Below are 13,835 nucleotides of genomic sequence, written 5' to 3' on the forward strand. Positions count from 1 at the left end.
ATGAACTAGTTAAAGTTTCAAACTTCACAAAAACCCCCACCTGTTCAGTTTCCATGCTTTGGTCTACACGTGTCTTGAGCATTTTGTGTTCAGAACCTTTGTAGGATTTAAGCTCTGGTGCATTATGTGAATTTATGACAATTGCAGAGTACTAAAGGAAAGGAAATACTGTGTCATAAAATCTGAGTATTCATTCTCAACACATCCCAAGGGTCCTTTCTGTCTCCCAGTTGCATCTTTTCTTTGCTTATGTGTGTGTGTTCTTTTTAAAGCCTGAGAACTATCTGAAAGTAAACCCATGTATTGTTTACATCTATTACAGGTTTTTCTTACAGGACAAAATCTAGCTCACAAAAATTGCTCTAGCAAAAGTCTTTTGTAAATATACATACTCAATGTAATGATAATTTTTAACTTTTCAGAATAGAGATTTAAGAAAAACTACTTAATCAGGCTGTTTCTACAAAGCTACATAGCTGTATGACTAGTTGCTATAATCTGGTCCAGGTAAAACTTGATGAATATTAGTGGAGTCATAATTTCAGAAGACTTGATAATATTTTTAAAAATCTTTACCTAGGTTTTATCCACCTTTTATATGTTTAAGATAGTCCTGTAGGCTATCCTTGCAAATCATAGATTTGACTGCCCACTGTTTCTCAATGATTAGTCAAATCAATCTATCTATAGAGTTCATCAGTTAGATGAGGCTTGGCTTGGCTGTCTAGATGTGTGTTTGCCATTAGCTAAATCAGTGGTTTGTGTGTCAAAACCTTCAATGTCTTAGAGCGAATTTTAATAAAGTCTGATATTAAACAATATGGAGGAAGGTAGACTTTCAGTTTATTCATTATCTGCTTAAGTACAGCTTAAAATTTGGTAAAACTTGTTGAAGATTTTCAGTTAAAAAGCAACAAATGCTTTTATTTTTCATAAAAAGTGCATGTGGTAAAACTTGTAGGTAAAATATCCTAATTTGTTTTTTTTGTTCAAAGTGATGTGACAGAATGTGTTGTATTATTATCTACTTGAGTATCTCTCATATTTACTAGATCTTGTCTGTGTTGGAAGCAGTTCACCACTGTTCTGAGGGGAAACATGAAGCAAAACCACTGTATCCGCCAGAAATTCCAGCGTGGTGTTTGCAGCAGGAGCTGTTAGATTCTCAGTGTTTTCCAAGTGAAATTGCTTTAGTGTCTTTAGAAACTGGACTCGGTACTTTTATTTGTGTATGTGTTTGCAATGGAAACCAACTGCTGTAAACTTTTGTGCCATGCAGCTAGATAGGATTTTGACTGGACTGCAGTAGGAGCAATGTAGCTTAACCAGTACTTCATCTTTCACTTCATTAACTTCCAGTGATATATGAATGATGCTATTGGTGGAGTCAAGGGGAATCTAAAAACTTAAGAAAATACTTGTGGACAGTTACACAGTATAAATGTGTTAAGAAGCTAAATCATATGAGTAAACCTATCAAATCTGACAACAGTTAGGCCTTATCTCATGCTTCTCCCTATATATATGTGTCCTATGCATCTTAACAACAATATTGAAATAATCTCAGATCCTGCCCCTATGTATGTCTAGCTGACCTTGTCTGTTGACCAGCTAAACTCTTGGAGAGTGGAGTCTTGCAGTCAACTGGCAGGCTATAGTGCTGTGCCTCCTAACAGGGCCTGCCCTCAAACTTCACTAGTAACCACATTCCCCACCTGCATATTGTGTCACAGGATCAGTGCCCTTTCTACAATCTGACAATTTATCTGCAGCATGAGATCTCACATGCTGGATGGGCCTCCAGTTTTACTGTCTAGAATTTTAGAATAACAGTAGGTTAGTCATTTACCCTGCAGAGAACATAATTTTGGAGGTTTCTTCTTGTTTGGCAAATGGTAGAACCTAAAAATCTTTCTAAAAAGTAGGTACTCTAGATTAAACCTTATGCCCAAGTGAGATCGAATGTATAATCAGTCATACTCAGATATGCCGTGACACCTGAGGATCCTTAATGGTAATATGTATGGAATATAAGTGATGTGTACTAGTACAAGCTTAGTCCTGCTAGTATCACAAATCTACATTTGGTCTTCAGACTCCTGCAGTGTATATGATTTGGTTAAAAGAAAGCACCAATCTCTACCTATTACCTACAAGAGAAAAATAATAATGTATACATGAGAAATATGAAGCCAAGCCTTTCCCAATGAAAAAGTTAAATTGATGAATTAAGTATTTCTTGTATCTATTTCAGGTGATACAGTCAATATGAAGAATTTCCATGATTTAATAATACCTCTTTCTGTGAGTCTTGACTCACATTTATTGTGGCATTTATGACAACACTTGCTGGTCATAGGATGATGGATTACTGGTATCACACTTCTGTTGAAGGTGTTCCTTTCAGACCTCAAATATGCAGAATACTACACAGAAAGCCATTAGTGAATATTACAACTATGGCTGTAGAATCATTCTTCTGTGTGGGCTATAGACTAGAACACTTTCAATTTCAAACATCTTTTAGCTTTTTTAACGTGTAAGGGGTGAAGAATTTTTCTTGTTCCTTCAGTTCTCCCCTTGCACCAATAAAAATTGCTGACAAATGCAGTCTTATTTGCGGCCATTAATTCTTAGTTGCATAAAATCACCTCAACAGATTTCCATCAAGATTTTATTTCATGTAGAGGTAGCTTTTGTGTACTCTTTCACTAATCATAAAGGCTGCTTTGGATTTGACTGGACTTACTAAGTCAACAGTCCTTGAATTGGAGAAGATAGTTTTATGGTCTACTGAGAAACCAGTTTTACATGGAAATTAAATACAAGAACAAGGGTTGGAAAATGTTAAGGCTATGGTGCAAAGTAAAACATACCTGTGTGAGCCAAGGACAGAATACTAGCCACTTTTAATTTCCTGACTTTTGTTAGCTTGTATTTCAGTCTCTTTATTTAAATGGTCCTTTTGCCTGCATTTTTATAACTTATTTGGAGGGATATATTGGCCAGCTTCTCAGCTACTGTATACTGACACCAGTTAATCACGTGTTTCTTTGTATTTTAGTGAAACTCAAGATTCTTATGTTTATGTTGTCTTATTTTTCATGATTTGTAGTATAATCAGGAGTGCCTGACTTGACTGTTTTTGATGCTTTGTACATATTAAGTTTCATTGCCCACTATGTGGGAATGTAGATAGCATTTACCAGCTCATTAACCTCTTTAAATTGGCTGCGGAATGGATGATTTCCTGTCACCATCACAGGTCAGTGGATGGATTACACTCCAATGGACTCTTTCTGGAATATTTGAAAAATGTTAAGCTACCACAGCATTGATTGACTGGCATGATTTTTTCTAATTTACATGGTTTTTAGGGGGCAAATCCAGATAAGACAGTAGGTTAATGTTGTCATTGTTCTGAAGTCAGGAAAGGCAAATGTTGACTAAGAAAACCCCACTAGTTGATCCTCTTCCTCTGCAAAATGTAAATGTTTTATACACATACAGCACGTTTTCAGGACACTATTAAGAATAGTGTATGTTTGGACCAGGATGAAGTGCATGTGACTGCGTGGTCTCACTGATGTACTTGACCACTAGTAAGCATCTGTCCTGGACCTGTTCTTAGGAAGTGACAAGGTCAGGAAGGGTGGCCTTTGCTTCTCTGTGTCGAAAGTAATACCCTAGCCTTCACAAAAGCCATATGTATCTAATAAAAGACATTCACAAACCTTATTTGCTTGACAGTGGACTTTGACAGGGTTGACACCATCATTCTTTAAAATGTTACACTTAACCAGTTATGGAAATTTGGATACGTAGGTGATTTTGCTGTTCAGCTGAGCGTTTTCAATCAAGTAGAATGCATCATGAGAAGGAGCTTAAAAACTGAAGACTCTTGGGTTGTATTAACTACAACTGGATCCTTGAGTTTTCTTTGTGTTCTGCCTGAGTAATTGCCATGTAAAGAGCTACCTTGGTGTTACCTTCTGTTAGCTTAGCAGCAGATAGAGCTGGGTGATTCCAGACTGTGGCCTTGAAACTTCTGAAGTCAATAAAGACTCTTGCCAAAATAAGTCCCAACCAATCAGGAGTGTTGAGAGAGCAGACACTAATACTGCAGCAATTGAATATTACTTCCCTGTACATGTAGGCAGCACTTATATAAAACTTGCTTACAGGTAGCTGAATACTATGAGATGTTATGAATCCTGAAGTTAGCAGCCCACAAAGCCCTTCATATTGGTTGCTGTTTAAGCTCTGTAAGATTGTCATGAAAAGACATGAGCAGGCTTTGTGACTAACTTGCAGGTTCATTAATTATAGACACTTTGGATTAATCACATGGTCTCATCATAGAGTGTAATTTAAGATTACAGAATGCATCAAGAAGAGTCAATTCTGCATTGCGCACTGCATAGATGAGATAGGTGTCATGTATTAGGTTTTACACATTAACCTAATAACCTTGTCACAAATAGTAAGACTTCTGCTATCCAGGATTCTTACTTGAAGGAACGTCTTTCATTTGTTCATGTCACTGAAAACCATAGTACAGATTACAAACTTGAACCTAACTGTGAAAGGTGCTTTTCAAGGTGCCTTATGAAAAGAAACTTACTTGCTTTTACTGAGTGTTATTTGCAGGAGTAAACATTTTATTTTGTGGAAGTATGTGTGCTGAATACGACACTGAATATAGCTTTTCCTCCTGAAAGCTTTTCCATAGATAGCTACTTGTTTTAACTGAACTGATTACTAAGCTGCTCTTCTCATAAATGTTTAGACAGTGATTCCAAGGGACGTATAATTGGATACCTTTTTTTTTTTTTCCCTGGCCTTGACATATCTTCAGCGTAATGTTATATACTACATATTATGTTTGTATTTACATCTCAATCCTGTTCTTAATTCTAAGTGTCACATCCAGGAACTTCCAGTTTTCAGTTATTAATACAACTACTGAATATAACTGTTACATCACATACTGTCCATATTATTATTATTGAAATTATATTTCTCTGTCAATATTGGGACACGTTTGGTTTTTTTCAGGCTTGCTGGGGAAGTTTTTGCTTGTTCAAGCTGAAGAACTGGGTGTTCATGACACTCATTAACCCCCCAATTATATTTTATTTATTGGTATCATTTGAAAATTCTTAGTCCTTGATTTGTTACTTTGTTTTTAACATGCTATATCATATTACAGTTCACTTCATTTTATTTAATTTCCTTTTCTTTAACCCAGGGTTGGGAAGAAACTGTGGATGCTGCCATTTCTTACTTGTTAAGAACTTGTTTGTCAAAGAGCTCTAAGGAACAGGCCCTGACTCTCAGCAGCCAGTTGTGCATGCCCAAAGATACTAGCAGACTGAAGAAGAACATCACCCTCTTCTGTGATAGACTGGCCAAAGGTGGTCGCCTTTCCTTAAGTACAGACTTAACCACTCAGCAAGCTGCTGTCATGACAGGTAAGACACGAAGTATATGTTCATAATTCAAAGTATGTATTTGTATATTAAAATTAAAAATTATGCACATGTGATTGTGTTAGCCGTTTGTTTTTCATGTGTAAATCAAACACTGGCTGTGTTGCTGACCAGTAGAATGAGTTAGGTAATAAGAAATCTAAGTTTTATCTCAATGTGATCACTTATTGCTGCTCTTAGAGCATATGCACAGTAATGCAACAAACGAACCCCAGATGGTCATCTTTATGCTCTAAAAGCCTTATCACTTATTTCTTTGCACTTTTCAATTGAATGTATACATGCGTGCATTTCTAATGTGATGGAAAAGTGAGGAGTGAAAAGTCCTACTTTCTTGATAACTAAATGATTATGGTTGCATTACTGGCTTTATGGCATATGCATATGACTAATGATGAAATAGTGATAACACTGAATAAAAAAATCTGCAACTTTAGAAGGTACTAGTTGGCTGGGTGATATCTCACAGAAAGCATGAAATTAAAGATGAAACTAATTTAAGTAGGTGTTGAATAATATTTCTCATTTGGAAAAGGAACATAGAGAAGATTTCAGTGTTGCACAATGATTTAAATGAATGACATTGAATTATGATTTTTTAAAGAAATTTTATTCATGTCCTTTTCTATATTCTGGCTTTTTAGTAACAGTGGGAGCAAAGCCACACCTTTTCTGTAGAGTCTGAAGGCTAGCATCTTTGTACTGTTGCAAGACATTTTCTTCCTGCCTTTTTTCTCTAGTGAGCCAGGCAGTCTCTTAATAAACATCAGATACTCCTGCTGACTTGGAAACAGTTTTTCTTCCCAGCTTCCTGCTCTGGGTTTGGTTTGTGGATGTTCATTCAGCTTCATAGTCTCCTAGACCACATAATATCAGTATGGTCTTTGGCCTCAACGACCTCCTTCACCTACAACAGTCTTCACACCTGTAGGGAAAAGTATGTATTGTATGCACACTTCATGCTTAAAATTGGGGGTTTATTATTTTGTCTTGTTGTTTTTGATCAAGTCTGGAGTTGTGTTAGGGCAGTGTCTTGATTTTCTGTATTTTGTTTTCTTATATTACAAAGAATAATTTTATTCTTGTTTAATATAATCTGAATGGCCTGTGCAATGTTTCAGCAACTCAGAAGTCCTTGTTATTACTGTGTACAGCCCTCCTTTGCATGTGCTACTTTAAATGATTCAGTAAAACAGCTGCAGGCTGTGCAATGGTAGAAACTATATATATAATTTTTCTTTAGTGTTACACTATGCCCATATCTGACAGTGGACTGATAATCATGTGAAGTGAAGTGAGCCAGAATAAGTGTGAAATTAGTTTTACAATTTTTTTTAGTATTTCTTTGCAAGACTAAAATATGTGTTAAGGCTATTTCATTTGTTGAACTTTGAGAAGATTATATAGGCATTGTTTTACCTTCTAAGAATTTGGAAAAGGTGTAAATAGCTGCAGTTCATCTTTTTCCTCCTAAGCAAATAAGGTGAATTGATTTAATAAGGAAATTCACTTCTGCCTGTTCAATTGACTAGTGTGATTGAGATCAGGGGACTATTCAATTTGGTAATGATTAATTCTCTTAGGAAAAGAGTAAAATTTTTAAAAATTGTAAACAAATTAGAAGAAATCTTGTTCTTGATGAAGGACCTTGGGAAAGTGGTCTGGTCAAGCTCTCCATGTTGCATATATAAAGACTAAAATTTTAGAAGATGTTAAACCCACTGTTTTCTATTACATGAGGCCAAAATAACACCAAGAAGGCAAGAGTGACATGCACTAGAATAATTTTTACCATTGTGGTACAGGTAGACAGTTATACTACCTCTCAAATAAAAATAACGCAAGGAAGAATTACATTCCAAGCAAAACATAAGATATTTGACTGTGGGCTGTTGGCCATGTATTGATGATATGCAGGACCAGGATTACCATTTCACATGAATAGTGAAAAATTAAGTACCTGTAAGGAGCTGGTTGAGACCTGGTATAGCAATGTCCCACCCAACATAAACTGTTTTAGCTATACTTGAAATGCCCTTTGGCCATGATTTACATTAAAAAGAATTAAAATCTGTAATCCAAATACAGATTCCAAAATAAATCATTTTACTTTCAAAATTGCTGACTCTAGTGTGTAGCCCTTTTGAATATCAAATCACCTAATTAAGAATCAAAATTATGACCTAATTAGGCTAACACTTCAGAGTGTCACAAGAAGGTATCATTTAAAGAGATTATAAAACCTAATACAACTTTCTTGTTTTCACTAAGAGTTCAGCCTGAAGCCTTGATAAAAGAGTCTGTCCATTTATGCATTTACTCATTAACTGGTGAGAGAATATGGTTTTTAGAAAAGTATGGAAGAGCTTAAAAATAAGAAATTTCATCTTCATTTACAGGACAGGCTCATTAGAGATAAATACTTCTGCCAAATGCTTAGAATAGTGTAGTATTTAAGTAGTTACTCTCTAGCAGGATGTGCTATATGCTTTGAAGCTGTGTGGGTGTTTGGACAGACTGAAGAAAACTGCGAGCTTTCTTGGGAGAATAAAGATTTTGCTAAGGCTTTTTAAACATGTTTGTCTTGTCACCTGTTTGGGTTTTCTGTGGCTATCTCTAAATTGGCAAGTAGTGTGGTCCATTAGAAGCAGATCTGCAAGGGGAAGTAATTGGGGCTGGCAACATGACTTCTATCATCTATGTGTTTCACAGGGGGTTTGAACTAACTCTATTCCCGTCTGATGTACTGATCCTCCGTTAGTAGTCGGAGTGCTTTAGGTGCATTCCTGGGATTCATCTGCCTGGTTAGATTCACCTAAAAGAAACAAGTTCATGTGCCCAAGACCACTCCTCAGTGTGAAAACAGTGCACTTAGTGGGGATAATCAAGAAATTTGCCTCACTCTTGATTCCAACTAAAAATACCTGTTCAGTCTACACTAGGAAGAAATTGAGAATGATGTCTTATAAAGGGAAAACAGTATACAAAACAACTATATGTTGTTGAGTAAAGAGCTCTTTGATAATGCCTATAAAATAGAGGAACTCCTTTCCCAGCCCTTAAAGGAGGGAACAGGAATAGGTAGAGGAGAATGAGGTAGAACTATACATGGAGAGGAGGGTGGTGAGAATTGAATTTGTATCCGAGGATTTATGGTTAAATATTGGATATTAATATAGGGGAAAGTTTTTCAGGATGTTTAAGCTCCAAGCCAAGCCAAAGATGGTCCTGTAATTGTTCCGTAGTGTAGCTGTCATTAGCTTGAGGATCTTGTTCAATGCCACTTTTTCTGAAGCCCATTCTTTTTCTTAATGGTGCAAACTCCTTTTTCTATAGCAACCAACTTTTGAAAATTTGTTTAAAAGTGCCTAGGACCCTTCTGGCCTTGCAGCACTGTAACAGTAAGCTGGATTTCTAGACACTATATTTAATATGTTCAAGATGGTGTACCCTGAAATCTAGAGAAATTGCCTGAAGCCACATTGAAAAACTGATTATTATCTTTAAGTGTGTAACTATATGAAAGATGCCTCCAGAAAATAGTTATCAGTATTTGTAGTTAATCCAAGAGTATATGTTAGAGGTATGCCATGGTCTCTGCTGGGTCTGGTTTTGTTCATTATTTTCTTTAATGGCTTCAGTGATGGAATATGGAGCATGAATGTTAAAATTGTGGTTTTGCAACAAGCTAGCAGTAGTTTCAAGCACATTGAAAGAGCAATAACTCTGATCTTGATAAATTAGAGGAAGGATCTGAAGTCAGTAAGATGATGTTCAGCTGAGATAAGTGCAAAGGACTCTAGCAAATAAGAATCAGGCAAACTAAAAATTGAGCAATAATTCCTTAAGCACTGTTGCTGTAGGAGAGGCTCCTGGGGGTTATAGTGGACCAGCAACTGAATAAAAGTCAGCAGTATGATCCTCTTAAAGATGAATTCCAACTTGGGATGTGGTCATATGACTTTAATGAGGAAATACATTTATTTCTTTCTATTCTTCATGAGAAAGATTTGGTTGAAATTAGAGAGTAACACAATTTAAGAAAAACTTTGACAAATTGAATAGAGTTCAGAGAAGAGCACAAAAAATATAAATGAAACAATTCTGCTTTTTGTTTCTTCTGAGGGAAAAAGAAAGAGAAGGTTGAGGAGGGACATGATAGTTTTCCAGTATGTAGAAGGTTCTTATAAGGATGATTAAAAGTTAGTCAGAATCATTGGCTAAATATGGTTATAACTGTATGTCACATCAGGCTATATCATGTACTGTGTTGCCTTTGGCAATGCGTAAATGGTTGGATGAGAGGAACGGTGAGGGGCTTAGGGAGTGGTGCCAACCCAAAGTGTGGGTCAGTGCCAGGGAAGTGCTGGGGAAAGGTGCTGTAGACCACCCAGGTTGTCATATATTGAGCTTAATGGGTGTGAGAATTTCTGGCATAAATCCTGATTACCTGCAGTGAATTAATTCTGTAGCTTTTAAAGGTCTCTTATAAGATCTGTGTGTTTTGCAGGATTGCTTTGAAAACCTTAAGCAGTGTCAGCTGTGGCTGTTTGGAGACTTGTTTAGGTGTCAGTCTGATTGATTTGGAGCTCTATTTGCAGTATTGCCTAACCTGTATTTTGGGTATCTCAGCTACTTTTTGGCTAGAATGTGATCCTGCTTTTCCTATAGTAGTTCCTGGTGTGCAAATGGCACCTGTATTGGTACAACGCTTTGTTCAAGCAAGGATTTTTATTTTTATATTAGGACTTTATTTTTCTTTAAACCATCCTTTTTCTTCTACTTCCTTTTTTTTTTTAACTGGACTTCAATAATTTTTTTCTCTTTTTGTTTGGTTAGGAGATCTTTGTATTGTCCTTTAGCATGATTTACTTAAAATAGTTGAATATAGCTGGAGCAGTAGTGAAACTATTATTTAACCTGAAAATCAGTTACTGAGTACTGCATCACTGAAATCTGTGGAATGCCAAAGACTGTTGTCTCCTCAGGTCAACTGAATCTTCAGAACTGAAATTATAAGGAAAAGGAGGAATATTTTGCATCCAGGAAATAGGATTTGCAAATAGTTTTGCGTCAGTGTAATATTTAAGATTTATATAAAGGTAGAGCTAGAAGTCAAGCCAACTGCCCATCTGGTTTTCTCCTCTGTGTTGCGATGGGGTTAATGTATCCAGAGTATCAGTGACAAAGTTTATTTGAACTTTTAAACACCTTCGACAAGGTTGAACAATACCTCTTGATAGTTTATATGCTAGCTTAATGTCCTTACAGGACCGTTTTCCTAATATTTGATATATGTTGTCTTTCCTGTAAATCAAACTGGTTTATTGTGTATATTGAAGATGGAGGTGGCAATTAATGATGTTCTTTATAATGTCTAAAGCTTTGGAAGATTTTTAGTACATCCCTTCAGTAACTTTTTCTTTTACACTAATTGTGACTAAATTATCTCAGTCTTTTTTCATGATGATTTTCAATTCTTACCTTTTGTTTTCCAAAATGGAATGCTTTTCCTTTCATCTATAGCAGGGAGTATACCCTGCTATACTCTGCTCCATCTCTATCTTCAGACCCCTTCCTACACATTCGTTGCCTAACCAGATGTTTCCCATTCTGTATTTATACATTCAATGTTACTTTCCAAAGCATGGAGGTATATACTTGACTTGACACTTTGTCTTCATAGCTTTTTTAATTTATCAAGTTGATTATAATTCTGCTTTGTATAATCGTGATTCTGTCATTCTGTCATATATCAGATTATGAATGGGTAACTGCTAACTTTAAAGACAATGTTCTTTGCCACATTAAATATATATATGCACCCAGAATGTATTCAAAGTCATGCTTTGGAAGACAAAAGTTTTTCTCGTTTTTTTTTTTTTCTTTTGTAAGCTTATAAAAACCTCTTTTCAAAATCCTGTAGTGGTATCCGTGAGTGAGTATCGCCCATGTTGAAGCTGTGTTCTTAGCTGGAAAACTGGGATGCAGCAGAATGTGTCATATTCCTTAAGGAATTCTCTGTTTACATGCTACTAAACTTGAGGAGAATGTCAGGACTAATTTGAAAAACGTGTATTTGAGTTCCTGGAAGAGCAATATTCATTTATATATATATTAGACATAAACATTGCTGCAAAGTTCTTAGTATACAGAGAGTGTACTGTAAAGAAAGACTAGTAATAGTTTGTTCGATCTGAAAAAAATAGGATTTTTGTTGTTGCAAATGCCTCTCTTACACTGTTAATTATCAGTTCTTCATTGGTCATTAGGGGAAAAGAACAAGCAGTATAACTCAGGTATTCTCAAACTTCATAGTGTGGCCTCTAACACAGAATGTTTTGCGAAATATAGTGCCTGCCGTTTGTACTCACACAGATTCCAGTCTCCCATCTGTCACGGTAATGTCATCTCAGTAGCAACTACAGTAATTTTTTGCCTGGAGAAGTTAGAATCATGTAGTTCAAAATTATTCAAAAGTAATTTAGCAGCCTGAAGAGGGCACAGACGTCAGCACCGAGGACTAGACAATGCTTTTCAACTACTGGCAGATATTCTCAAAATCACTGGAGGCTGACGGATCATGGTTTGAAAACTTTTCCTGTAACTTAAGTATTGTAAGCCTGAGATCATGGTGCATTGACAGCTTTGTATAGCCCTCCATGCTGGTGCAGAGAAGTGTATAAACATTGTCAATATATTTTTTTCTCATAGACATGATGCAAATCCAGTATTGTTTATCTCCACAGAAGACTACGATCCATTATGAAGTGTGATTCTCACTTAAGATATTTTCCATGTGTTTTCTGTAGCAATAAACTACTTTTTTCCCTTTTGTAACCCTTAAAATAATGGTTTTTTTCTTATTTTAGCTTAAATATATTGGGTATTCATAAAGCTTTTTCATAATGCTTATTAAATCTATGTCAGGAAAAGTGACAGTAAAGTTTTATTCACAAAGCTTGCTGCAAGTAATTGCAAGGATTTTGTACACCTGAAGATTGGATGGTACTGGTTGATTGAACTGGTAGTACACTGAGGTCAGTGGAAACTGTCATTGACCAAATTAGATTCAGCATTTTACCCATCTTTCTCATAGTGTTCCTCGCCTGTTTCCACTATTTCATGAGACAGTACCATTTACAAAAGTGTCTAGAGGACATTGGTAAGTACCTGTGATCTCAGGATCTAAACCTTACTAAAAGTGCCTATTTCTCATTGAGAGTCAGTTTGCTGAGGACTCTTTTTCTTAAATGTACCCAGAGGCTTTTAAAACACATTTATAAAATACTGCATGCCAATTCATTCCTATGGATTTGTTGGCTCAGGCCCTTAAATATGAAATTGACATTAACTCACTTTAACTGTTGCAATGAAAACTCTAACTCATATTTTCTAGCTCCCTTAAAATCATATAGGTTGATCAATAAAGTACCTTGAAAGACTGATCCCCCCAGGAAGCGGGTTGTTTACTAAGAGTGAAAAAGTATTTTTTTAATGTATGAGATGATATAAAAAAGACTGAACTCTGCATTTAAACAGAAAGATAAGATTTTTCTTACAATTTCTGGCTGAATTTATTTGTTTAATATCTACATGAAGTATAGCTATGTATCACTACAGTATCACATTCATTAATCTTCATTTTCTTAAGTGCTCAAAACTTAGACATATTTATCTGATTCAAAAGTTAATGTATGATTGCATTTTAACAAGTATATGTTTTTTTCTCTCTTGCCTGTAGAATACCATACCCATACCCAGATGAAGGTTCTCTGTGGGAAGTTGTGTACTACTTGCATTGAAACCAAAATAGATGTGCCATCACTGTATCAGTTTTTTCAAACTTCCTGTACTTTTCTTACTGCCTTAAGGCAAACAAACATTTGGTAAAATGTGTACTTTTTATCTTCTCTTTGTAGTTCTTCCTTCTAGTAAGGCTAACACTATGGCTCTGCTTTGTTTGGTTTTCCCTGTTTTTCCTCAATTATTTTTTGCATTTCTCCTCTCTACATTACGCTTCACTGGTTTCCTTCTCCATACTGTGCCCTTTGATGTCCATGCAACTATATGCACAGTTCCTTCATTGTGATAGTTGGAGCAAGTAACTCTATCACTAGAGCAATAAAAGGGTAGGAAGGCCCTTCTCCTGGTCAGCTGTCAATCTGGGTGGCCCAAAGCAGTAACTGCAGAGAAAATCCTGTGGTACTAGTGTGTATCTATCAGGCAATGAAATTTTAGTAAGGTTTGACAAAGGCGTAACGGAGACTAAATCCGTAAACAGCGTGATCATTGTGTACTTCTGTATCCAATTTGTGCAGCTCTGCACAGCTGAGCTGTTGA

The 13,835-nt window shown here is 36.0% G+C and overlaps 1 protein-coding gene across 4 annotated transcripts in view; it reads left to right on the forward strand.

Moving 5' to 3' along the window:
• BBS9 (Bardet-Biedl syndrome 9) overlaps window positions 1–13,835 on the forward strand; it is a 328,501-nt gene that overhangs the window by 169,334 nt on the left and 145,332 nt on the right. For all 4 annotated transcript variants that reach the window (XM_076330847.1, XM_076330846.1, XM_076330849.1 and 1 more), the window contains one exon: window positions 5,252–5,474. In XM_076330847.1, the coding sequence (XP_076186962.1) occupies window positions 5,252–5,474 (223 nt within the window). The remainder of the gene's footprint in view (window positions 1–5,251; window positions 5,475–13,835) is intronic.

This window comes from Aptenodytes patagonicus, chromosome 2, assembly GCF_965638725.1.
Source record: "Aptenodytes patagonicus chromosome 2, bAptPat1.pri.cur, whole genome shotgun sequence".
In the NCBI taxonomy this organism is placed as follows: Eukaryota; Metazoa; Chordata; class Aves; order Sphenisciformes; family Spheniscidae; genus Aptenodytes; species Aptenodytes patagonicus.